Genomic DNA, 26221 nt, shown 5'->3' on the forward strand with positions numbered 1-26221 from the left:
CACAGTGTCCTAACATACCGCCCTCAGCTAAGGTTATCGTACTCCCCCCTCGAAAAGTTGTTTACGGGGAGGGGGGGGGGTGGTGGGCCTGCTTCGCCCGTACCTAAAACCGCCACTGATACCCACAGTATCAGTATACTCACAGTGTCCGCGTCGATGAACAGTGTTGGACATTCCGAGCACGAGGTCAGCATCTGGGAAGACCGTGAGAACCTTGCTCCAATGCCCCTGAGTCCGTCGCCAAGGTAACTCACAGCCTCGCAGGTCAGGGAGCAGAACTTGTTCTGAATATTCTGTGGATCGAGGGAGGCGGAGGAGACGTGGTGGGGTCATGGATAATCACAGACTGTGAAATACACCTGGTGGTGTGTGAGCTGTTTGAGTGAACTCCATGTGGTGGTCGATAAGGCAGACGACAGCTCTGAAAATCACTGTGGGATTAACAAATCCAATCCTAATTCTTGTGACTTTCATTTCTCTTACAGTGAATCGGCCACAGGATGACTCCTGGTTGTGTTGAAGTAACTATTGTCAAACCTAAACCAAGAGGTACAATATACCTAAAAGAGACCCACTGATTCATGACGGCTGCAGTAAGTTTCACACATATACAGTAGCTGTACAACACAAATAGAGCAGCACAATTATATTAAAACAAATAAAGGTAAAATCAAACTCAATATTGTTTTCCGCAATAATATGCGGTGGTAATCGGTCTCATGTGCTGTGTGTTTTGTATTTCTCATTACTATCTCTCACTTCAACAGTGGTAAACATTGTGGATTAATCATAAGCTACCGAGCAGCCAGCGGTTCCCCTTAGGTACGTAACTCTCTCTGCATTGGCGCAACCCTGGCAACGACAGATGGCAGCTGGCGGTAATTAGTGGTTGGTTGTGGTGGGTTGGTGGTGGTGGGTGGGAGGGGGTTTACCTGGAAGAGCGAGGAGAACAGGTGGAAGGTGTAGACGGCGCAGGAGCCGTCGCTGTCGGCGACCAGCTGGCTGAGGTGGCGCCGCCAGGCCTCCTCCACGTCGTCGCACGCCGTGGGCTGGAACGCCGCCAAGATGGCGGAGAAGAACGGCGAGGGCGGCGGTGAGGAACGGCCGGACTGCAGCGTGTCGCCCCTCCTCTCTTCTGATTGGCTGAGAGGATAACAAGACCTTGTTTATTACTTACTGCTGTTTGTTTAATTGGATGACGCCTGACAGTGGATTCAGGTTCAGCCATTGAGTCCAACGCACACAGCCAGACAGGTGCTAATAATGTTTCAAAATGCTAGGCGCTCATGATTCTTTTTGGGTTGGGTTACAAATATAAACAGAAAAAGGAGCAGATAATGGTTAGGGTATCTTGCCCAAGGAGGACTACCGCTAGACTGTGAACTTGGGGATCGAATCCAGAACCTTTCAGCTTGGAGGCCATAGCCACTACACTACCCTGCCACAAGGAGTTAACATTGATGTCGTCCCATCCCATAATCCCACTCTCTTTGCACTTTGTTTTCATTGTTCTTGTTTAAAGCACACTGCGTTACAAAGATACAGTCTTTCTGTTGACATTGTGTTGTTCTAGTTTATTTGTACATGCCCTGTGTTGGCTCCCAGTGTTCACCACTGTTTGTGTGGCGGTTTACGGCCTTGGTTTAAAAGGAGTCCAGCTATGTTTACTGAACCGGTGAGCTACTGTTCTCTCGTAAACGTGTTGCATTCTCATTCTTTTTAGTTTTTTATTGTAGAGTAAGACAGGAAGGTATGGGAGAGAGAAGGGAAGACATGCAGCAAAGGACCACGGGCAGGAACGAACCCTGGTCACTGCGGTAAGGACTGGGCCACTCTACCCGGTGAACCACGGGGGGGGAGCCCCAATGTGTTGCATTTTGACTGGATGTGACATCACATGACATCACATGACCTGGCTTGGACTAAGGGGTTCCAGAGAGCACCTTCACCTCCACCCACAGCAACGTTGTTTGGGTTTTCACAAACAACCAAACCCTATGTTCTCTTGTACTAAAGGATATACAGTGATCCAAATGAGTGTGTGTGTGTGTGTGTGTGTGTGTGACCTCGGCGAGGCAGCGTTCCACCCGTCTGACCCGCGGGGGGGCCTGAGCGTACCTGGGCAGGCCGCGCGGGTCCAGCACCCCTCCGCCGTGGTCCTGGTGGGAGCGGTCCAGGGAGAAGACGTCTCCGCCCAGGTACTCCAGTGGGATGTCCGCGATGGAGAGGGAGTAGCGCTCCTCGTGGAGGTCGGCGTCTTCGTCTGCCGTCGACTGGAAGACGGAAAGAAGAAAGGACGGGGGGGGGGGGGGGGGGGGGGGTCGTCAGCGTTTTAGGATCTACGCCGGCCGCTGACACAAGGAAACGCTTGCATGCGGTAATACACAAACACATTGCTTGTACAGTCCAATCATGATTCACATCACAACAACGTACATACATACAAAATGGTGGATAAAACAGTTGGACTAACCTCTCGGAGACGGGACATTAGGGCACACTCCACGTGGTATTGTTTGTTTTTGTTTCAATTCTTAGTGTGCGAAAAGTCTTTTTTTGTTTTTTGTCCAATCAAATTAAAATCCTTCCACTCTTCTAGAAAGGGCGAGAGAGGGGGGGAATCCCTTTTTGCACAAACTGGTGGTTTTGGAACAGGCAACGTGTACACCTCCTGGACCCCCATGCACGCCATGAGCCACCTGCCCCCGCAGCAGGTGTACACGTTGCCTTGGGAACGGTGCAGAGGAGAAAGAAGGAAAGTCCCTACAAGGAAGAAGGAAAGTCCCTACAAGTCCCTAGACCCAATACCACAAGACGGCTCTACACCACTGCATGAGGCAGTACACTGCCCACAAGCACCCGCCGCCCCCCCCATCCCCAACCAAGCACCCCCCCCAACCAAGCACCCTCCGCCCCCCCTCCAGCTCCAGAAGGCCAAAGACCCCACCTTTGCAAGCTTCAGCGCGTTGTTTCTCATTCGCATGCAGAGGTTAGAAGCTCTTAAACGGACAGACGGAGATCTGTCATGCAGAGTCCATACGCCAGAAAGAATATAGATATACTGTACATATATATATATATATATATATATATATATTGTGTATGTTGTGTTAGTGTATGTGTGGGATGTTTGTGTGATCACCCCTAGATATCTCCAACAAGCCACAGATTAAATTGACAACCCCCCTGGTTCATGTTAACTGTCATGTCACTGTTGCATTGTGGGTGAAATACTGTGCGCAACAGAGCGAGGGAGAGAGCGTGGGGAGGTGTGTTTATGTGTGTGGGGAAGGTGTCTACTTGGCGGAGTTTGTGAAGAGCTGTAGGAGAGAGGAGCGTAGCGTGTAGGAGTTAGTGGCCTTGAGAATCTCAGACACCCTGAATCCCTTATTCACCCGCGGCTTGGGCTGTTCCCCGGCCGGCTGCACCTCCAGGCTGGGCCTCCTGGAGCCCAGAGGAGGAGCAGGGAGGCTCCCAGGCTCCGAGGACAGGGGAGGAGGAGGAGCCAGAGGAGCAGGGGTAGACGTGTCGAAGGAGGCGTTCAGGGAGTCACCGCTGGCACTCTCGGCCGACTGAGAGAGATGGACTGTCTGTGGAGATAAAGAGAGAGAGGGATAGAGAGAGAGAGAGAGAGAGAGAGAGAGAGAGAGAGAGAGAGAGAGAGAGAGAGAGAGAGAGAGAGAGAGAGAGAGAAAATCAGAGACACGAGACATTATCGTGGGACTGTTTGGTGTTTGTGTGTAAACACAGAGTGTGTCAGAGAGGGACTGAGAACAAGGACCATTAGAGAAGGGACCTGACAGATGTTCAGATACACGGCGTCTTCACTCCTTACGGATAGGAGAATTGCCTTCAGGACCCCTGTGTCCCACTCAATCACAGCTACAGACAAGCACTCCGGCTTCTCACACCCTGAGGCTACAAGGACTCTTCAGTTATAGCCACACCATGCTGGGTAAATTAATACAAAAATGCAGTTTTCATGTGTGGCTGTTCCACCAGATCATGAGAAGACCCTTTAGGTTTTCTGATGACTGGATCACCTCACAATTATATGTCATCCTTTTTAGAAACAAACGTTTTGTCCGTCCATACACCCACAGAAGTCTGGTGTTTAAGATCTGTCGGTTGTGAAAATGCCTGAAAGTGTATCCTGAATACCAATTTTTACAAAAATATACATTTATCCTGCGTAGCATAGCCCCAGTTTATGAATTCAGGAATACGATCATTCAGGAGCAAAGCACGGTGATCAATGATGGCTACTGGGTGGACTGCAGTGAGGACGTGGGGATTGGACCTAGTGCATCTAGTTTATATCTCAACGCTAAATGTGACACCCTGGTTAGTTGACCCAGTAATGAGTGCAGCCATCAGGTGAACTCACCAGCCGAGAGTGGGACAGGCCCTGGCTGGCCGAGAGGGAGTCCTCCTCCTCTGAGGAGGAGTCTCCAGACTCCTGGTCCCGTGCCAGCGGGCTGAGGCTAGGCAGGCTGGCCGCCAGCAGGTTCTCCTCCAGGGCCGGCGTCTCGCCCTGCTCCAGGCTGTCCATGGAGCGCCTCCGCACCCCCCAGTTGAAGTTGTCCACGCTCTCCCCCTGCAAGGCAGCCCGGCAGGGGCCGGGGGACACAGTGAGTGGGTGGTGGAGGGGGACGGCGGGCAGCAGAGAGCCACACATGCATGGATCCTACGCAGGCTACTCGTAGACAACACGTATACTCACACACACACACACACATGCATTCACACACGTGCACACACACGCATTCACACGCGCGCACGCATACATACATATACACGCATCGGGCACAGACACATGCGTGCACACACACACACACACACACACGATACACACGCACACATACTCACACACAAACACACAAACGAGTGCATACAAATGCACACACACGCCCATACACACACACACACACACACAGACACACACACACATGAACAAATGCACAAAGGCACATACTCAAACACACACATGTGCCATGCAGTGCAATGGAGGCCAGGCTGTGGGTCAGTTTCCTGCCCCATGAAGAGGAACAGAGTACAGGTCCTTATCCTGGTGTCAAACTACAAACCATTAGCTCTCCTAAAGCTGACACTTTCTGTTGTATCATGTAGTGTTTGTAGTGTTTGTAGCCACATATTGATGAACTACTGGCATCACTTGAGTCATGACTTGGGTCAGGCCAGTCTTGATGCAGTTCTATCTCTGGCCACTAGGTGGAGCCCATGTACCAATAATCAGGTCAGGATGTTTTATTCATTCATACACAAAGTTTGTCTATATTAGAGTTATGTGTGACATTCTTTTCTGCTCAGCATGTAAACTGCACTTCACTGTACGTCATGCACACACACACACACACACACACACACACAGACACACACACACACACACACACACACACAGGTAATACACTGCCAACTGTGTGCAGGTAGGACGACAGACCAGGTGTGTCTACAGAGCATTCAGCAGGACTTACCTGGAGCTCCTGGTAGCGTGGACAAAACAGAAAGGAAAGGCAATTACACGGAGAAGAGAGACCGAGAGATGAAATCAAAAGCTTTCATTCCTTTCCTTTCATTCATTTCTGTGTTTGTGTTCGATTGTGTCAAATTTTAGACCCCTTTTCCTCCTCCTGGTTATTTGATCTCCACTCATCACGGCAGAACAGATAAAAGAGAAGTATAAAGATAATTGATAGAGATAATTGCCTCTCTGTGTTTGTTGGGATACACCAGCTACTTGTATGCACCTGCCTACCCACTAATACAAATAAATGAAAAAGAAAATGAAATAGATGTAATCCCCTCACCTTAATCCTATAAGTACTCCTAAAAATGACTGCACTCGAATGTTAAAATGTCAAATGTCAAAAATATATTTTTTAAATTATTTAAATGATTGTATTTCATTTGAAAGTTTTGATTGTTCTTGTCCTCACTGTACGTCGCTTTGACAAAAATAAAAAAAAGTAGAATCATAAGCTTTCATGCGCGTGTTCTCTCCTCCATTGTTGTGTTCATGCATGTTCATCTCATCTTCTTTTCCTTCAGTACTCGACCTCGACTCTCCGTGACCCAAAGTGGGACATGTCCCTCAAGAGAAGGCCCATCACCTCTCCGTCCTCCAGCTCCACATCCAGGAAGTCAAAGTCCCGGAACACCCTGAACTGCTGCTCGGAGCAGGTGTCCTCCATGTTGTCCGGGTCTCTGGTGCCGTCCGAGGAGGAGACCAGGCTGGGCTGCAGCTCCATCAGGTCCAGCTCCCCACAGCTGGAGAAGATCACCTGGGACGCGGACACAGAGGAGACAGCAGGGTCAACAGGACCTGATGGTGGGTGTGCGTGTGGTTGTCTTAGTGAGTATGGTTCTACGCTGCGTGATCTGATGGTTCTGTGGTGTTTGAGGGTCTGGAGGGAACCTACTGAAGGGTTCTTGGTGAGTCCAACTTCTTGTCCACATAAAGACAACACGTCCACCAGCTTCTCCCGAGTTCGCTTCTGTAGGAGGGACATGAGTGATACGCTTCATACTGTATACACAACCAGAACTGGAAGAGGGTAAAACTGTATTTTAAAAAGTTGTTTAGAAAAAAGACACTAGATTAGAATAGATTAGAAAGTGTCTTTATTAGAATAAAGACACTTTCAGCATATAAAGAAAATGAGAAATCAATGTTTTTTGGGAATCCAAGGAGAAAATATGCAACATGCAATCCCAGTGTGAGCGAATGGAGACACACGACTCCACTGACAGCCCGCTGACCTGTGACGACTGAGGTCTCTTCCAGCTGACGGGCACCAGGACGGGCTGGGAGGATGAGCCGGACGAGGTGGAGGAGGTGCTGCGGGTCACGGCCAGGGCCCGGTTCTTACCATCGCACCCCGGGGAGCTGCGGGGGTCGTCACACCGCCGGCCGATGACGGGCGTCTGCCGGCCGGGAGGAGCGAAGATAAAAGGGGGAGGAAGGACGGAGCGGATGAGGAGGAGCGAGGAGGGCGTCAGGAGGAGAACGTTTGACTCTCCGCGGGGGAGGAAACATGGTGGCTCCCGTTTGGCTCCCAGAGGTCTCGCTGGAAACCTTAAAGCTCCGGTTCCGATGGTAGAACCGAGCAGAACGTCAAGGCCAGCAGATGTTTAGCTAAACTGTTCTCTAATGCTGGTCAGTGCTGAAGGGCTTTTAAAAAGGAAAAAAAGAAAAAAAGGACGGCAGGGAGAAAAAAGCAATGTATTTCTTGGAGACAAGTCCCTCAACTGTTCTCCTGTTCCATCTTAAAACACACCTAGGAGGTTTTTCCAGTGCGTGTGTTGGGGGTTTTACGTCTGTCAGTTTGAACCCTGGCTGTTTTCACACACAAAGGGCGGCAGCGAGCGCTGACATCATTTCCTGCCATTCATAAAGAACACACATAGCTGCCTGTTCAGTTCCCACACAGGCACCACCCTGCGTCTATGGCATCATTCTCCCCAGCCCTGCGCGGCTTAGCTAATTGTGTTTACCTTTTAGTAGCCTTCCAGCTAATCTCACATGGGATGCTGAGAGAGAAAATACTAGCAAACGAGGAGGGGGAGAGAAATGTTTCCTCTGCTCAAAGGCCAAATAGCATTCCATGCTCGTACACTCACCAGCTAGCTCCCATTAGCTTGAGAAAATAACCAAACACTAAAACACAAACGCTTTCTGTACATACCAATCATAAACAATAAAACTCTTCTTACTGCTACTACTACTGCAACTACTACTACTTCTTCTACCGCTACTACTAATATTAATATTAATAAAATGAATCATGAAATATCAATAGTTATAACATTAATACATGTATTGGTTAGGTTATTCAACTCTAATAACTCTAATAATAACTATAATAATAGTCCCAACAATAGTCATACCAGTAATACATATATCCTAATTATTAAACATGTTTAATATGTGGACATGTCTAACCTCCGAGATGTCGAAGTGGAAGTGCAGGGTCTTCCCAGGCAGGGCTTTAGAGGAGCGGTCCCATAGCCGGGCCCCGGGCTCCTGGGGGCCGGGCTCGCTGGGGGGGCCGGAGGGCTGCACCAGGCTGGCTGAGCGGGACACCACCAGCTTCAGGATGTTCAGAGCCTCCCTCCAATGGGACGTCTGGAGGAAACACACGCAGATAGATACACACACACACAAACAGGTTAACACATGACACACACACACACACACAAACATTAACAAACACACGCATAAACACATAATAGGTCACATGGACAAACACACACCCACAAATGGACACACACAAACACACACACAGAAGTTAGCACACATGCACTCATTGACACACACGCACACACACACACACACACACACACACGCACACACACACAAACAACGCTAAAGGCTCAGTGTAGGAAAACGTAGCACAATAGGTATGCATTTATTGGTGTTTAAAGACACCAGTGGTGCTCTATAAAGCCTACCATTAAAACAAGCAAACATGAAGAGCAAACAGATCCTTCAAGAGTCTTATTTTAGGGTCAATGTATGGTGTGTGTGTGTGTGTCTGTGTGTGTGTGGGGGGGGTGTTGTGTGTGCGTGTGTGTGTGTATGTTCTCCCTCACCTGTACAAATTTCTCGATAGTCTTCAGCACCTCCATGTTGAATGGCTTGGCCTGGATTCCAGCCAGGTCCATGTGACTCAACAGGCTGTAGATGATGTGCAGCAGTGTCTGTTGCATGCTGGGAAGTCCCTTCTCCAACAACTGACACCGTTAAGAAAGGAAACCATGAGTACCTTTTCCCTTAAATCGAGAAATTCTAGTACCTTTACTTTGACAACCCTGAACATGTCATTGTATCTTCCCTAAGAAAAAAACGATTTGAATGGCCACTCAGAGCAGAGAGTTTGGCTGTACTCACCTCGGCCATGTAGGTGACCATGCTGAGAGTGATGTCCGGGAAGGCCTCGTGGAGGTAGCGGCACACAACGTTCACCCAGGAGAAGCAGTCCCGCGTGTAGGCGTGTGTCTTGTACAAGGTCATCACGTGCGCCAGGTTAGACAGCTTGGCGTTCTTCTCCTCCAGACACACCTGCCGAATACCGAATATGGAAAACGGTTGGAATATGGAAAACGGTTGGAAACCAATGCCTGCACTTTAAATAATGAGGTGAAAAATGCTGAAACATGGACCTGTGCTATCCGCTGCGCGGCGTCTTGACAGAAGAGTGTGGGGCCGTCAAAGTTTTGGACGAGGTGTGGCAGCAGACAGAGGACGTTCAGGGGGAAACCTACACAGGGGAACAATGACAGAGATGAGCACTCATTCCCACAGGGACACTTCCATCAGGAATCTAAAACGGCCATGCCCCACTGAGACAGCTGCAGCTTGATGAGAAGTGAACGAACACTGCTGCACATCCGCCATTACTCTGGCAATTCCAATACTTTTTTCATTATATAAAGTATTTTATGGCCTCTTTATGCTTTAATAGGCAGGTCAGTAAAGAGAGACAGGGAAGTGGGTTGAAAAAGCCCCCCAGAGCCATTTCAATTTCTATCACCAGTGGAACAGTGAGTGTGTGGACAACATTTCAGTTTTTCGTATATTTCACGGTGAACTGTTCTGCTGGGTGGATGTAACACTCCAACTTTTGGCTTAGGGTTAACCCTGCGTACACAATCTGTGACAACACAAATCCCCCTGTACACCATAAGCAACACATCCCACCTATGGTCTGGGAGCTGTCCACCACGGGCACCCGGGACACAGGCGTGAGCTGGCAGAAGATGTGCAGGGTGAGCTCGGTGGTGGAGGGCGAGGTAAAGCCCTTCAGCAGCAGCTGCTGGAGCCCCCTGAAGCTGCTCCACCTCAGCTGCTCCTGCATCTTCTCCAGCTTCTCCCGGCTCTCCGGCTGCTCCAGGCACACCTGGGCCAGCAGCTTGCCCAGTAGCCTCAAGGACATCTGGTACTCAAACTCAAAGTCAGACTCCATCAGCGACACGCCCGCCCAGAAGATGGTGGCCAGCAGGTTGCTGGGGTGGTTGGCGTTGGAGGGGTCATTGAGATTGTCCCCGGACGAGGATAGCGGGTTGTGGGCGGGCTTGGCCAGGCCGCCGCCGCCACCGTGCTGGAAGCAGGCCTGCAGGCGGTCCATGGTGGCGCTGCGGGGGGGGTCCGAGCACGAGCGGTCCGCCTCGCCAAACTTCTTGGGCACCGAGGAGCTGCGCTGGTGCCGGCTCCGGTCGGCGCGCCGCGGGTTCAGTTGGCCCGTGCTCTTCCGGTTTGACATCAGCCGTACGCCCGCACCGCCAGCACCAACGCCGCCCAGGAAGTCTGGCGACGACGCTCTGGAGGGGAACACGGCGTTCATCAAGCTCTCTGGGAGACTGTGAGGGTGTAAGAGGAGAGGAGGAGAGAGGAGAGGGGGAGGAGGACGGGTCGTACCGGGTCAGCAGGGCCATGAGGTCCTGGTTCTTCAGACATTCTGCCAGGTTATCCACCACTGACTCGAGGGTCAGCAGAACCTCCAGCACGTAGCCCTGGAGGAGAACGGTCGGTTAACACATGGTGTTTTTGAGAAAGTTCTGAAAAGTTCTGGGTTCGATCCCCAATGTCCACAGCCACTTGTACACTACCTGCTCCGCTGAATATAATGCTAGTCACTTTGAATAGCAAACCCACACCCACCAACACCCACACACACCCCCACCCACACCCACATTAAACCCTCCTACTGACCTGGACCTCCTCCCCGTGCTCCCCCACCACCTCCACCAGCCGGGACAGCAGGTCGGACACGGCGTGGGCGGAGAGGGGCTGGCGGAGCGCCCGGTACACCTGGAAGGAGCGGCTGGCATAGTGGCGGGAGGAGCTGCACAGACCCGTCTGCAGCGCCACCTCGCTCAGCTGCTGCTCCAGGTGGAAGTCTGCACGGTGGAGGACAGACAGGCAGGGGACAGAGCAGATAGACAGGCAGGGGACATACAAGCAGGGGACAGACAGGCAGGGGACAGAGCAGATAGACAGGCAGGGGACATACAAGCAGGGGACAGACAGGCAGGGGACAGACAGGCAGGGGACAGAGCAGATAGACAGGCAGGGGACGAACAAACCGAGGACAGACAGACAGGGGACAGAGCAGAGAGGGAACAGAATGGTGAGCTATGCATTGAAGAGCCACCGTTGTAATAGCAGGATTGCTAGGTTTTCTAAAATGTGAGATGTGCCATCCTATTTGTGACATGTTATTGTGGGAGGGTCCATTCTCTGGGGAGAAGCGGACCTGACTTGGAGTCCTTGAACACAGAGATGACGTGCCGCAGGAAGTTGGTGAGCTGTTCGGTGCTCTTGGAGTTCTGGTTCTTGGGTGAGATGTCCTCGTGGCACCACAGGGGTCCGTAGGCTCTGGAGAACACCAGGGAGAACCTGTTAGACAACCGCATCTCCCAGGTTGGTACTGGTACTACTGGTCGTGTTGTTATCAACCAAAGACAAGGAAGATGCTACATTTCGCCTGCCTGCCTTCCTCTGTAATGTAGCCCATGGGCATTCAAATCAGTTGCGGGTTCGATTTCCTTCATGCAAAGAGTCAGCTGTGTGACAATGTTAGGCGCTAGTTGGCTTTTGCATAAAATACAAATTTGGCTTGGAATTGATATGTGAAGTTGTCATTTATCCTGTGATAGTCCCTGTCTGACTGTCAAACCAGTAGGGGGCGTACTAAATCCAGTGACGCTCCTCAATACAGGCAACCTTAGGATGTGACTGGTGACCCGGCTAGGGTTGAGAGCCAGGATGGAGCCAGGATGGAGCCAAGATGGCCACTAGCAGGGAGAAGGCCGGTACCTGGTGGTGAGGAACTCTATCAGCTTGTTGGTCTTGTGGTCCAGCTGGCCAGAGGGGTCCAGCTCCTCCTGGGACATGTCGGGCAGGTTGCTGGTGCTCCCCCCGAGGCTGAGGCTGGAGGAGGTGGAGGAGGAGTTCAGACCGGAGTCCGGGACCGGAGAGCCCTGGCCCTCCCTCAGGAAGTCAAACCCTCCACCTGGCGGGAGAGGAGGTGGGTGGTCATTGGTGACGGCAGGTAGAAGGGAGAATAATGCTGAACAAAACACTTAAAAGTGGAATTCTAATCCACTGCTTAGGTTTTACAGAACTAGGTTGCATCGGCGCGCTGTTACTTTGAAAGGTGCAGGTGTTGAGGTACGGAGGGAATTGTGTGTGTGTGTGTGTGTGTGTGTGTGTGTGTGTGTGTGTGTGTGTGTGTTTGTGGAGGAGAACCAGGGAGTAGTAGGAGGGGCTGTGTTTTGGCATCCCAGGAATTTGGATCCAATTAGTCCTGTCTACAGGTTCTACTTCCCCTGGTCTGTTTCAGAAGCCATCAGGTCGAATATCCGTGCAGTGGTAATGGGATGGCGCAGCTAAACACCACCGAGATAATATCACGTTTGTTTGTGTTTGGAGTCTGTAAAGGACACTCCCAAATGCCGGCTATGCCCAAGTAGCACCACCCACAGACAGGGGTGGAAGGAGGAAGCAGGAGGAGGAAGCAGGGTCGGAGTTATAGCACAGCACAGTCTTAGATAATTGCCTGCAGCTAACCCTCCTCCATGTTGACACCATGTATACAATATACTGTGAGGCCTCACTTATATATCAGTGAGGCCTGACCCGTCCGAAGGGCCCCATGCAAGCCTACTGGCTCCTAACCTCTCCTCTGGCAGGGGCACACCCCTTCTCAAAGGGGAGGCCTGGCTTCAGACTACTAGATCCACTCACACTTAACACACCCTAAGGCAATGACAAGCTGCTTCAAAACCTCACTTAACACACACTTGAGGATTTTTTGTACATTGTAGACGTCACACTGTGTGTGTTTTTGTTTGACTGGCCTTTTGCATTTATTACATCCATCTTCCATGTTTCAAGCTGTACCTGTTTAACTAAATTCATAGTATGGAATCATGAACCTTATACCTTATGAACAAGTCTTAGCATAGCGTCTTGATTCTTCAAAAGAGAGTCGATTTTGCATAGCAAATAAATACTCTTCCTACCAAACAATTTCCAAAGCACTAATTCATGCAGACATTCAAAATAAATATCAACGGACTGAACTCCAGATGTGTGCAGCACCACCCCTACAGAATGACTGTCTGGGTGCGGGTATAAATAGTCAGGTTGGAATGCTTTAATCAAGACCCTTGATGTCCTCTGCAAACAATATTGTTGTTGGCACCGTTTCTAAATATTTCCTCCCCCCTGATAAGGAACTTATCTGTCCTCCCTGACATGGAATGTGAGCTAAATTCCTGGCAGTACTTTTGCAGAGATTAGCCGAGGAGAGGAGCGTTGGGTTAAATGTACAGCTGCCACGCAAACACAGCTTCCCACCTCCCTCGGGGAAGCTCACTTAGTCATCTCATGCTCACAGCCGCGCTCGCCGTAGGAGGGTTAATGACTGTTGTTGTTCCTGGAGCCACAATCTGAATGTCCCTCATAAATCATGCTCCTGAAGGTTCTCTCGTGGACGGCGAGCTATGTTGTTATAAGATCCAGAGAACATCTTTGTTTCATCCAAGAAGTTTGTATTGGTGTTTTTGTTTTTAATCGTAATCATCTATCATTATTTCCATTATGTGTGCAAATATTCCGAACTGCTTGACCGAACTTGTACCCTAAGGGGGAAATCCAATATTAGATTAATAAAGTGAAGAGACAGTTTAGTATGAAGATAACAGTGGATCCAGAAGGCAATGTAAGGGATTGTGCGTGTACATGATATGTAAAGGCCTGGTACCTGTGGCGGAGCCGTCTGGCTGGAAGCTGGGACGGCTGGTCAGGGTTCTGCTGGCGTTGACCTCGCGGCTCTGCAGCAAGACCGGGGCGATGCCCTGGAAGTTGTTGTTGCAGGACAGGGTGATGAGCAGGTGGAGCAGGAGACGCTTGCTGTGGTCAAACACCTCTGGGCGGCAGTGGTCCATGCCTGGGGGAGAGAGAAGAGGGGCCTCCGTCAGTTCATGCTGAGGTCACTTGCCTGGAGAACTTTCTGAACAGTTTTTCTGGAGAGATAGAATGTCAGGGTCAGGGTAAAGGTCAGGGTTAAGTAAAGTCTTAGGGTTACAATAAGGGTCGGGGTTAAGTACAGTCTTATGGTCAGGGTTAAGAACAGTGTTAGGGTTAGGGTTAGGGTCCGGGTCGTGGTTTGGTATAGTCTTAGGGTCAGGCTGGTGAGGACATACCCAGGAACAAGGCGTGCAGCAGCAGGGGGAGGTGGACGGCCCAGTCTGCTCTGACGCTGTGGTCCACCACCATCTCCGTCATGAAGAGCACCGCTATGTTACACCTGTCACAGACAAGACACAACCAAGGATGGAGCCTTCTATTAACTCGCACTGGGTTTGATCCCCCAATGTGGCTTATCAGTAGGCTATCCTTAAGAAGGAATAATCTAAACCGCTACCTACTCCTTGAAGACATCTATCTCAAATCACTGTCGTGTAGGATGGAAGTTTCTACTAAATAGTTAGTCGAGGATATAATGGAACTATTATAGTTTGATAAAAATGTATACTTTGTCCTACCTGTGCAGGGGTCCTCGGGGGGGGATGGTGGTCTCGGGCAGGAAGTCCACCAGTGGGACCCAGCACCCTCCGTTGGAAGGCATAGGCAGAGGGTGGGGCTGGTTGGTCTCCACCACCGACACCAGCCATGCGGCGTAGGGAGGCAGGGGGTCGCCTGAGGAGACATACACACGTGAAATACATGAAGTATCACTATGGTTACTCCAACCCTGGGGCCGCAAGGGGAAGGGAGTTTGAATGGCTTGTGAGGTCCACTATTTTCCAACCCTTCAGCGTTGACCTGTGTGTGCTTATGTATATCAGCCCAAAACCTGTTTGATTATTTGCGCTTTATTTATCTTGAACAAGCGGTTCTCAGTATTCTGTCATATTTGGCTGTTATTGAGACTTGCAGTGTGCAGGATTAAGTGACGTCTAGGCGTGACGATGAAGAATCTAACCGCTTCTAATTTATTTTCAACCTTTTCCCACAAGTTTCATTGTTAGATTGTTAGTCAGATGCCGAGGCGACTTGGAGCCAGCAAAAGTTGAAACAATCGGTCGGTTTCAGGTCACTGGCAGTGTCTAAGCAACACCCCCCCCCCCCCACCACCACCACCACACCCCAGTATTCCTTTAGTGCGGTGCCAGTTGTTCTCCTCTCAGCCGGCCCCCCTCAGCAGAGCCCTGGGCCCCTCAGATCTCAGGGGCCGCTCTGTTGTGGTCCTCCTCATGCATAATCAATAGACACACCATCCCCTCCGCTCCAACACCCGGCGTGTTCCCCAGCTCACTGCTGGATGGTTCACACCCCCACCCTCGCCACCCATCCCGACCGAGGGAGCCCCCGGCTGGGGGAGGATAGGACTCTCACTCTTCTCGTCGTCGTAGGATCCTCCAGAGCTGTTGCTGTAGCGCGACTCCAGGCGGTTGTGGGCGCGCTTGATGTGGCTGAGCCTGTGGGGGGGTCACAGAAGGAGAGCACCATGAAGAGCTGGAGTTCCCCAGATGGGCTCTGGGACAACAGGGCGCAGGCCGGCCGTTGGTTCAGGGCGGCTGGGTGTTCACAGGCCTACCTCTCCTCGCTCTCCTTGGACGCTTTGGTCTCGTCCGTGTCAGCGAAGCCATCCTGGCCCGCCACCATCGTGTTGTTGCTGGATGTGGTGCCTAAAACATGTTTTAATAATGTGAGTATATTAGATCCAGTTTTATTCATACAGGAAAACCAGACACTCTGTACAGTCAACCCAAGTATGGGTTGGAACCCATTACAAGTATTAGCAGCTTTGGTTATTTGTATGATTGGCTACTAGCAGGAGTTTATGAACCAATCATGGTAATGCAACCATCAACCAATCATAAAGCCTTAAATTATCAACTTGACTCAACAAATGGGGACCACCAGGGTGTCACCAGGGAGTCACCAGGCGTACCTGAAGCCCCAGGGGGGGGCTTGCCCGTGGCAGTGAAGCGGTAGAAGGGGGGGCTGTCACAGTGCTGGACCACCGGGTTGACAGGGTCCGTCTGCTGCAGCTCGAACAGCAGCTCCTCCATCGTCTGGATGGTGTTGTCACGACACAGGTACACCACCACCTTCTTGATCTACACACACACAGTTATGGTCCATGTTACAACATAGTTCGGGTACAACACTAGAAGTGAATTTAGTGTGTTTGAGTGAATTCAGAGACATGTCATAATAACTAGCGCAAATCATTTACTTTAGGAGCATCTTTTGTCATAATTGTTGAAATTCTCTAACTTCTCTAACATACCATTCAGATATGAGGCTCAAGTTAAGATTTCAAACCTCGGCAGCTCAAACCATTCAGACGTGAGGCTCAAGCTCAAGACTGAGACCAGTGGGGTGAACCATTAAGACAAGATGCTCCCGCTAAGACTGAGACCAGCGAGTCGAACGATTCAGAAGCAATGCTCAAGCTAAGACCAGTGGAGGCTCACGTAGGGCAGCAGGGCTGTGTCGCTGCTGACTCCACACAGACTGATGAGGAACTGCAGCGTGGTGCGCAGGTTCTGGCCCCAGCGCTGGTTGTTGACCAGGGAGTTCCAGGCGTTCTCCATCTCCGGCCCGGGGACGTCGTCTCCGTACTGCCAGGGGAGGAGCAGCAGAGCAGGGTTAACTTCATCTAGTCAGGTCCCTCCCTTGACCGATATCCATCATCCATAATGACTATATTGAGGCTGTCTATCCTCAACCCACCCTGGTACACACACAGACACTACGCAGACACACACACACACACACACACACTACAGAGACACACCCGCACACACACACACTACGCAGACACACACACACACACACACACACACACACACACACACTACAGAGACATACACACACACACACACACACACACACACACACACACAATACAGAGGCACACCCACACACACACACACACACACACACACACTACGCACACACACACACACACACACACACACACACACACACTATGCAGAAACACACAGAGACACACACACACGCACACACACACACACACACACACACACACACACACACACACACACACACACACACACACACACACACACACTCAAATCCCTCTACTTATTTTACCTGGTTCACACACTAATATATAAATAAAAAGCACCTGCTTAATAAAACAAAAGTGATATCACATACTTTTACCCTTTACATTTACTCAGTTCTATCCAAAGCGACTAACATAACTAGAGAACTATCTAAGCATACTTAAATACTTCGATATCAAATCCTTCTCATTCCTCTTCCACGTGTGCATACCTTGGCGGTCATGAACATGAGGTTGTTGAGGACCATGGAGGTGGCCTGCAGAGACCCCCATCCGCTGCCCATCAGCTGGTGGTGGGAGCCCCCCAGACCAGCGTCCCCCCCAGAGGCCTCATACTCTGGGCTGCTGGGTGTGGAGAGGGGGGAGAGAGGGGAGAGGGGGGAGAGCAGGCCCTGGTCCACCAGCTCTATGTTGGAGAGCCAGGGCAGGAGGTAGGTGAGCATGACCTGCCGGCCATTGGGGTGGGTGGTGGGGAACCTCTGACTCACCTCTGGAGACCGGAAAGGAGAGAGAGCGAGAGGGAGAGAGAGAGAGAGAGAGAGAGAGAGAGAGAGAGAGAGAGAGAGAGAGAGAGAGAGAAAGAGAGAGAGAGAGAGAGACAGAAAGAGAGAGAAAGAGACGGACAGACGGACAGACAGACAGACACAGAGACAGAGAGAGAGAGAAAGAGAGAGCGAGAGACACAGCAAGAGAGAGAGACAGACAGAGAGAGAGAGGTTAAGTCAGGTAAAATCAGTGAGAGATTGTTGACAGAAATAAGTGCTGCATTTGTCCCAGCGTTATTGATGGCGCTTTGGAGGAGCTATTCGGAGAAATGCTTTTTTGTCACACACACACACACACACACTCATACACTCACACACGCACACACACACACACATTGACTCGTGCGCGTGGTCACCTGAGAACAGAGGCAGGGTGAGTTCGGGGTACATCCTAGCCAGCTGGCAGGAAAGCTGGGCTAGAGAGACGCTGTAGAGAGGTGGAAGGGGCCGGTGGGTGCCGTACAGTATACTGCTGGCCTTCTGCTCCCCAATCCTCTTAGAGTAAACAGACAGCTTAACTTCAAGAATCTAGCAGGATGGAAAAGAAGAAAGGGGACTTAAGTCAGTTAAAAACATATTGGGAGTAACCGGAGCAATGGTTTGTGGCCTGGCCTGGTTTGAGGTCTGGTTTCTCTTGAGTTCTTTACCTGCATTAGCTGCATGGAAATCTCATAGATTTCCCTACTGGAGTCTGACGCTTTGAAGAGCACCAGGTTCAGCAGGGTCACCATGTCACATGGGTAGTTCCTGCATGTTGGGAGAGAGGGACGAGAGAGGGACGTTTACATTACGCTCCCTCCGCCCCGCGTAGAAATATGGTCTGTGTGTGAGAGGGGTTGCGGCGAGATTGTGAACTCCTTTGTAGAGATCGATAAAACAAGGAAGGGAAGTGTGAAGAGGGATGAATGGAGAGCGAGCCCTCTAACAGGATTAGCTGAGGTGGAGAAGTGGAGCTGTAAGATCGCTGGCCAGAGCCGTTCACACCCTATCGGAGGAAATGTGGAAAGAGGCTGGAGGTTGAAGGCACCCGTGACAGGGATGCTGCGGTGCATCTCAAACAGGCTGGGAAACAAACACCACAGCGGAAACCACAAGATTTAACTACAATTTGATGTGATGTAAAAGTGAATTTCCTCGTCCTTTGCTCTGGAGAGCTGCATGAGCTCATCGTCTTGGTAAGCCGTAACTTGAACCACAAATGCTAAAAAAGTGATGCTAACTTGATGCCAAAAATGAAGTACACAGTTAAGTTTTATCAAACTACTTTCTCCATCACCCGTAATGCACTGCAAGCTGGCAAAATGTAGACTGTAGCCCCGCCCATTCTGCCGGCGATTTGAGTTCGCCCTGCAGAAGGGTCTGGAGAAGAGCAATACATTTCTTTCTAGTTTCGATACGTTTTTGCGGGAGCCAATCACTGGCTGTTCCCTCTGGCGTGCTATTGGCTGGTTTAACACAATGACGACAGGGAAGGCATGCACCGAATTAATCAATTCGGTGAATTAGTCAATTTAACATCATCCATTGATCACACCTCTTGTGCTGAAGAAAATTACAGCAACCTCCCCAGACCTACATGCAATCTACGATTGAGCTTGGTCTGGCAATAGCCAGGCTAGGCAAAATGGGTAATTCACCAACATCTATTTCAACTAGAATAATTTGATCTACAGGAAACACATTTACAATCAGTTGTCAGCCGCTGGCAGGCTACAAAAATTGTTTTCATTAACCTCAAGAACAAAAACACCACATGACTCCTGTATCGGGAGGACAGAGGGAATGCCGCACCTGCTTCCACAGACAGTGGCGATGGCTTTGAAGCAGCCGGACGCGAGCTGGTAGGAGCCGGTGTAGCAGCGGTCCACGGCCCAGTTGAAGAGGTGCACCTGCTGGGCGTTAAGCTCCAGCAGCAGGATGACCACCTCACAACCCAGCTGGTGGACCTGAGAGGAACACACAAGACATGATTATGGCTGCGTTCCAAAACATCCGTCCTATCGCTACTTTGTTCCACGTCGACGCAACGCAAGGGGGTTTACGGACCCATTACAGTCCTTGCGGACCCTCTTTGCCACCGCAAGGGCCTGACGTGCACCTCCCAAAAATATTAACCTTGTGTCGAGGCGACACAGCACTTACTAAAACCCCATGCAGAACCAAAACAGGTTCACAACTGCGTCGAAGCGTCTGCGTGGTCCTTGCGTTGCGTCGACGTGGAACCATAATCAGTCCTTAAGACAGTAGGAGGTGCAGCAGCAGAGAGTGTTTGACTGTGGATGATCTGGGCCCAGCACAATCTTCCAACTTGAAGATTAAAGGACAATTTATGTCTGAAGAGATAGAGGAGGAAATAAAAAACAAACTAAATGATACACTGATGTATCTTTGGTCAGAAGCCGCTTAAGACTGCTCTGATGTTACTACATATTAGGTCAGTCACATCGGGAGATTTATAAAGTGAGGGCGAGTGAGAAAGTGATATCTCCATATCTAGTTTGTCTGGTGTCTCATGTATCCGCCATGTTTGGTTCGCTAAATCAAAGGTTGATCCAGTTCACAAAGGGAGGCTCTCTAGGGAGCCATCCCGTTTTGAAAGATTAAGGTTTTTTGGGTTTGAAAAGCGTGTCATGGTTTTGATATGGCGCAGGGAGGAATCTATAATGCCATGCCAAAAGGAAGATGAATAACTTCTGTTCTGGGCAATATGCCAAGTCAATATCATCTATGCAACCCACACCCATGTAATGTTAACACAGACGCACAAGCTGAAAACCAACTTTATTTCTTATGAAGAGAGAATCAGCTAACACACAGAGAAACGCGCCACACTTTGTGCCTCAATAAACGCCTAAATGATTAAATTACCGCCAACATAAAAGCCATCTTTCCCCTGGCTGCCAGGCTTTTGGGCAGCTCTGTGACCAGCTCCCGGTTAGCGTTTGTATCTTTCCCCCTCGATTTGGGGGCCCCGAATCCCCAGCGATCAGAGGGCCGTTTCTGGGTCGGTTCTTTGTCTCAATACAACGGCGTGATGAATCACCAGCCACTTACCCGCTGGTCCTGGCAGGCCAGTATGTTATCCAGCCACTTATAGAGGTAGCCGTCAGGCGACAGGCCAACGTTATCAAACGCCGGACCACAGCACAGCACGGCAGACATGGCCTGGAAGGGACCGGGGGAAAACAATTAAAATTAGACACATTTGGAAGAAGAAGATAAACGGTTATTTCAGGAAACTATTCCGTTCGGGGAGAGTGAATTGTTGTTTTTTGGGGGGTCGGGGGACATCTGAAATGGACTGCAGCGATGCTATTTCAGAGGCAGCCGGGATCTTGAAAGCGTGAGAACGTCTGGGGTATGCAGGAGAAGGCTGAAATGTTATGGACAGCATTTTTCAGTGTTGTGCTTGTTTGGTTAGTCGTACACGTTTATGTCTATCAAAGCGTTAGGGTATTCGTAGGGTCACAACAACCTTAGAAGAAGTGGTTGGGTTATTCGAAGCATTAGCTTAGGGAGATTGGTTTGAATACACCTTTTTCTTGCAGAGGTGTATAAAGAACAATGTCTATTTGTGTAACAATTTTATAATTAAAGTTATTTTGTTTCCTTCTGCGCTACTGATAACAGTCCAGTCAAGAGCGTATTGTCTTTAAAAGTGTCATAAAACCTAAATGAACAAAGGGTCAACAGTCTTAAACAAAGACTTTGTAATTACACTCCTAAAAAAACTCTAGGAATTATGGGTATCACGCTTGATCTTAAAACCATAGCATGGGCACCAGCACTTCAAAGCACCAAGCAATGCAGTAACTTTGTTTTGTTAATGAGCTAAGCTGTTTACAGCCGATAGCAGCGTCTCCCAGCAGCGACCTGATATGCTGCTGCGTTGACGGGGGCTATGTGTCGCCATTGCAATGACTTTAACCTCTATGTATAGACTATGTCACAGGCTAAAATTAGAAGATAAGATGTTGAGGGGTCAAATTTAGCTTTGGCTAAGTCATCAAAACAAAGTTGGCTAACAGCAGTGAAAGAAAATACATAATTGAACTGTGCATTATATTGAACAGATGGTAGCTAACTATAAATGCTTGATGTATACGTAATGTGTTGTAAACCATTAAGGTCAATCTACCTTCTATGCACAGAAAGTCTTTGGTCCTTAAGGGGAAAATACTAGAGGTTGAGGAGGTCATAGATAAGGGCCTGAGTCACCCAGTGGGCATCATGCTTCCATTTTGGATCTTAACGCTAGCTGGGTGGGGGAACTGAATGCAACTTTGGAACTTTGGAACTTTGGAATGGGTGCCACCCATTGGGTGCAGGTGTTTACCTTGAGGGCACAATACTGATATCTGGTGATTTGGTGGTTCCTGTCGCTGTAGCGGTCCAGGGGGGTGAACATGATGCTGAACGGGCCAGCCCATTGGCTGAAGAGGATGAAGAGGTGGTGACGAAGACTCTGCTGGGGGAATAGGAAGCGCCTGTGGTGCACTAGAGAGAGAAGAAGCAGAGGAGGTGGAAAAACTAGCCAGAAGCGCTTACAAGTCCAGTGCAAATGTCTGTCTCACTATGCTGAGTCACCATACGGGAGAGATCTATATATACTATTTTTAAATATATATTATATTTATTAAAGTTTTCAGAGAGTGGGCTGCACTTAAAATTAACCTTCAAGACTGAACACAAATCGAACAGAAGCCAGGCGTAATACATCTGATGATCTAATGTCTAATTCATGCATAATGTCCTACCTCTTGAAATGCAGTGTTGTCTTTAATGCACAGGTTGAAATTAAAATGGTATTCTTATCCCTTAATGTTTTAATATCTTAATGTCTTGTGTTTTGTTCTGATTGTGTACATCCATTAACAGGTTCCCTCCAGTGAGAGGGCCTGAGAGCCATCTCAGTGTGAGTGATCACCTGCCTTAGCCTCTCCAGAACTCTCTTCTTAATTCATAAACTATTTCTGGAACCCGTTCCCTGGTGGGATATGTCCAAACGGAGATCAATGTTAAAGTTATTCTGTTAGACTGTAGGGACTGTACAGCACCAGGCCGGGACAGATTGAGGGCCCGTTTTTAATAATTCATAATCCTATAATGGACGGCCGGGACGCTCCACTAATGGACTGACGGACTCTAATAGACATCCTCCCCCCAGAAAGAGTTTTAAAGTGAGCAGATACTTTCAGTGCGGAGATTTGTACGACGAGGTTAGCCGGAGGTTAGACAATTGTTTTCATAGTTGTTGTGACATGATCAAATTAAAAAAGACAAATCTAATGTTATGTAATAGTAGAAGTCACGAAAAGCATGTTCATGACTGGAGGATGCATCTCTTCATCATAAATATGAATTTGAAATACAATAAGGTACAATGACGTGTTTTTTCAGAGCAGATAGTTGTGTACTACCAGATTAAACAAATTAACTTCTTTCTTTATTCTATAAAAATAAATATATATTTTTATAAAATGTAATACATCAATTTCGTTTTCTCAGATTTAAGATATTTTTAATTTTTATGTAACAATGAAATAACTAAGCTTGCAACATGATCCTGAGACCCAAATGATTTGTATGGTAAATCCCGTCTAGAGCTGCGTTCAACAGTTAAATCAAAGCGCCTCTACCTGGGACACACTGCACCATGTTGGCCACCATGGTGCTGAAGTGGGCCCGGATGTCCTTCAGGATCTCGGCGTCTTTGTCGTTCTCCGCCTCCAGCAGCATGCGGGTCATGTCCACGTACTCCAGGAACAAGGCGCCCAGGGCCAGGCTGTCCCGCTCCAGCGCCCCGCTGGTGCTGTTTCAAACAAACATCCCTGTGTGAGACACTGCGGAGGAGGCACACGCCCCAGGAGGCCGGAGAGCAGAGGGAGGACCTTGGGGTGGAACACGGCTACCTGTCGCTGATGACGCCGGCGTCTGCCAGCAGCTCAAAGATCCTCAGCAGCTGCAGCCTCAGCAGGTCTCTCCGCTCACGGCGCTTCTTGTTCTGGGTCAACGAGACGGGACACTTTACTCAACCAACCAACCATTCATCTACCAACCAACCTAACCACTTTTAACCAGCCATTCATCTACCAACCAACCTAACCACTTTTAACCAGCCATTCATCTACCAACCAACCTAACCACTTTTAACCAGCCATTCATCTACCAACCAACCGGCTGAACAACCAATCCACGACCAGCCAATAGTTACCAACCAACAAGTGCACCGACAAACCAACTAGCCAAACCAGTCAGTCAGCTAACCAGCCGGTCAGTGGGCCAGCCATACAAACAACCAGCCAGTCAGTCAGCCAGCCATACAAACAACCAGCCAGTCAGTCAGCCAGCCGTACAAACAACCAGCCAGTCAGTCAGCCAGCCATACAAACAACCAGCCAGTCAGTCAGTCAGCCAGCCATACAAACAACCAGCCAGTCATACAAACAACCAGCCAGTCAGTCAGCCAGCCATACAAACAACCAGCCAGTCAGTCAGTCAGCCAGCCATACAAACAACCAGCCAGTCATACAAACAACCAGCCAGTCAGTCAGCCAGCCATACAAACAACCAGCCAGTCAGTCAGTCAGCCAGCCATACAAACAACCAGCCAGTCAGTCAGCCAGCCATACAAACAACCAGCCAGTCAGTGGGCCAGCCATACAAACAACCAGCCAGTCAGTCAGCCAGCCATACAAACAACCAGCCAGTCAGTCAGCCAGCCATACAAACAACCAGCCAGTCAGTGGGCCAGCCATGCAAACAACCAGCCAGTCAGTCAGCCAGCCATGCAAACAAGCGACCAACCTCGGGTCTGCGTTCTAGTGCTTCCTTCATTAAGGGATGCAGCTCCTCCACCAGCTCCCTGTGTGAAGACATACAGACTCATGACTCCAACTGAAACAGCTTCCTAGTCACTAGTCACTACAATACTGAGGGAGAACTCAAGCTAACTACTACTAGTAAATATTGTTTTGTGGCTACAAACTGAACATATTGGGGTTAAAATCTTTTCCAGTGACAAAAAGGATGGGCCATAAAATGGCATGAATCCTGTGCTCCACTGTAATCCCCTGCTGAGCTCCTCTAAACCCAGACAAACACAGGACACCGCGTCCTTTAATTACTGGGAAAGTAACGCATTGTGTGGTGATTTCCATGTCAATGCTTTTTGCCCCATTAACAAAGACCAGATTAATCATGGCCCCGAAATAACGCTCAGCTAACCTGTTTCAACTGGATCTGAACACTCAGGGTTTCCCTAATTAACATCCAAAACACTACCATTATGCCCGTAAACTGTATATATTTCTATTGTGACAGATCTCTGGGTCTCACCTGAAGATCAGGGAGTTGGTGCGGCCGAAGCTGAGGACCAGAGCCTCGGTCAGCTCGATGCTCTCCGCCCTCATCAGGGGAGCCAGCTGCTTCAGGAGCCAGGCCACAGACGGGCTGCCGATGGCCTGGTGGAACAGGGTCAAACACAGGTCACATGATTGGAGCGGCCAATCGGAAAGATCCAAAGCACCCTGTTGTTAAAAGCTGCTTGGAATCTCTTTGGAAGAACATAAAGCCCCAGTCATGTATACATGCCTTTAAATAACTTACAAGTGAGTCTGAGAATTTATAATCATACAAAGAGTGCAAAAGAGTGCTGCATGACCAAATACAGGAATCATAAAGTCACAAAGTGTCATCTGTGCGCTTCGTATTCCCGTATTCCCTTCCCACAGTGTGTAACCTGACACCCAGTGAGGTCAGACATCAGCTCCGGGCTCAACACCTGATCCTCCCGGGGGGGGGGGGGAGGGGGCGGGGGAGCAGAACAAGAAGAACAATGGCCGCTTGGAGGCAGCGGGAGGAGGAGGCAGGAGCGGCGGAGGTGAAGGTACCTTGTTGTCGTGGAGAAGGACCCCACCGCCACCGCCACTGCTGTCAGCCGCACCGGTTGCCATGGCGACATCGGGCGTGGAGGCTCTCAGGTGGCCAGGGCTCATGATGCTGGGCTTGGCCACGCCGAAGCACAGGATCAGGTAGTTCCTCCACAGCGTCACGTAGCCGTCGCCGCCCGCAGACGTGCTGGTCTTCTTGGCATACACCGGGTTGCTGGGCAGGTCAAAGCGGGGAGAGGAGACGTTACGAGAGCCGAATCGGGCGTGGCTATTGTGTGAAACCTGTAGCATTCACAGTCTGACTGCCTGGCAGGGGGCTACTGTTATTACTGCAATGGAGCTGTTTAGGAGGCTCTAGTCCAAAGGGAAACTGAGATACATGTCTTTAAGAGGCAGGGCAGAGCTCGGGCATCTTACTCGAGAAAACCTCCAGCCAGAATGGTACCTTTTGTCTGGGAATCAATCACCCTCAGCAATAAACTACCATGTCAACAGCGAGAGGGAATGACACGTAGCCTCGGACTTCAGGCTGGAATGGAGCCTGAGTACAAGGTGTATTGCTTATGTTATTAGTACAACCAGCATAGCTCAGGGACCGTTTAGAAAGCTCTCTGTTGCCTTGAATGAACCTAACCCTGAGGTGTTAATCTCA

General features: G+C 49.7%; 1 protein-coding gene across 2 annotated transcripts in view; it reads right to left on the minus strand.

Annotated features, from left to right (window-relative positions):
* frya (furry homolog a) overlaps window positions 1–26221 on the minus strand; it is a 52419-nt gene that overhangs the window by 7999 nt on the left and 18199 nt on the right. Inside the window, exons 22-56 of one of the 2 annotated variants that reach the window (XM_084466326.1) lie at window positions 25570–25783; window positions 25016–25140; window positions 24485–24542; window positions 23590–23681; window positions 23317–23489; window positions 22014–22174; window positions 20732–20842; window positions 19469–19623; window positions 18325–18424; window positions 18034–18205; window positions 17345–17622; window positions 16516–16662; window positions 15987–16155; window positions 15630–15720; window positions 15428–15510; window positions 14575–14728; window positions 14233–14336; window positions 13791–13976; window positions 11840–12035; window positions 11277–11398; window positions 10733–10920; window positions 10439–10533; window positions 9722–10341; window positions 9184–9281; window positions 8912–9082; window positions 8614–8754; window positions 7964–8146; window positions 6781–6945; window positions 6441–6515; window positions 6132–6302; window positions 4388–4597; window positions 3396–3590; window positions 2119–2273; window positions 933–1143; window positions 144–293 (exon numbers count right to left, since the gene is read on the minus strand). In XM_084466326.1, coding sequence (XP_084322452.1) covers window positions 144–293; window positions 933–1143; window positions 2119–2273; window positions 3396–3590; window positions 4388–4597; window positions 6132–6302; window positions 6441–6515; window positions 6781–6945; window positions 7964–8146; window positions 8614–8754; window positions 8912–9082; window positions 9184–9281; window positions 9722–10341; window positions 10439–10533; window positions 10733–10920; window positions 11277–11398; window positions 11840–12035; window positions 13791–13976; window positions 14233–14336; window positions 14575–14728; window positions 15428–15510; window positions 15630–15720; window positions 15987–16155; window positions 16516–16662; window positions 17345–17622; window positions 18034–18205; window positions 18325–18424; window positions 19469–19623; window positions 20732–20842; window positions 22014–22174; window positions 23317–23489; window positions 23590–23681; window positions 24485–24542; window positions 25016–25140; window positions 25570–25783 — 5719 coding nt within the window. Of the gene's footprint in view, window positions 1–143; window positions 294–932; window positions 1144–2118; window positions 2274–3395; window positions 3591–4387; window positions 4598–4677; window positions 5505–6131; window positions 6303–6440; window positions 6516–6780; window positions 6946–7963; window positions 8147–8613; window positions 8755–8911; window positions 9083–9183; window positions 9282–9721; window positions 10342–10438; window positions 10534–10732; window positions 10921–11276; window positions 11399–11839; window positions 12036–13790; window positions 13977–14232; window positions 14337–14574; window positions 14729–15427; window positions 15511–15629; window positions 15721–15986; window positions 16156–16515; window positions 16663–17344; window positions 17623–18033; window positions 18206–18324; window positions 18425–19468; window positions 19624–20731; window positions 20843–22013; window positions 22175–23316; window positions 23490–23589; window positions 23682–24484; window positions 24543–25015; window positions 25141–25569; window positions 25784–26221 lie in introns of those variants that run through there. The other variant, XM_084466327.1, reaches the window with a different exon arrangement.

The sequence above is a fragment of the Micromesistius poutassou genome (genome assembly GCF_964030765.1).
Source record: "Micromesistius poutassou genome assembly, chromosome: 4".
Taxonomy (NCBI): Eukaryota; Metazoa; Chordata; class Actinopteri; order Gadiformes; family Gadidae; genus Micromesistius; species Micromesistius poutassou.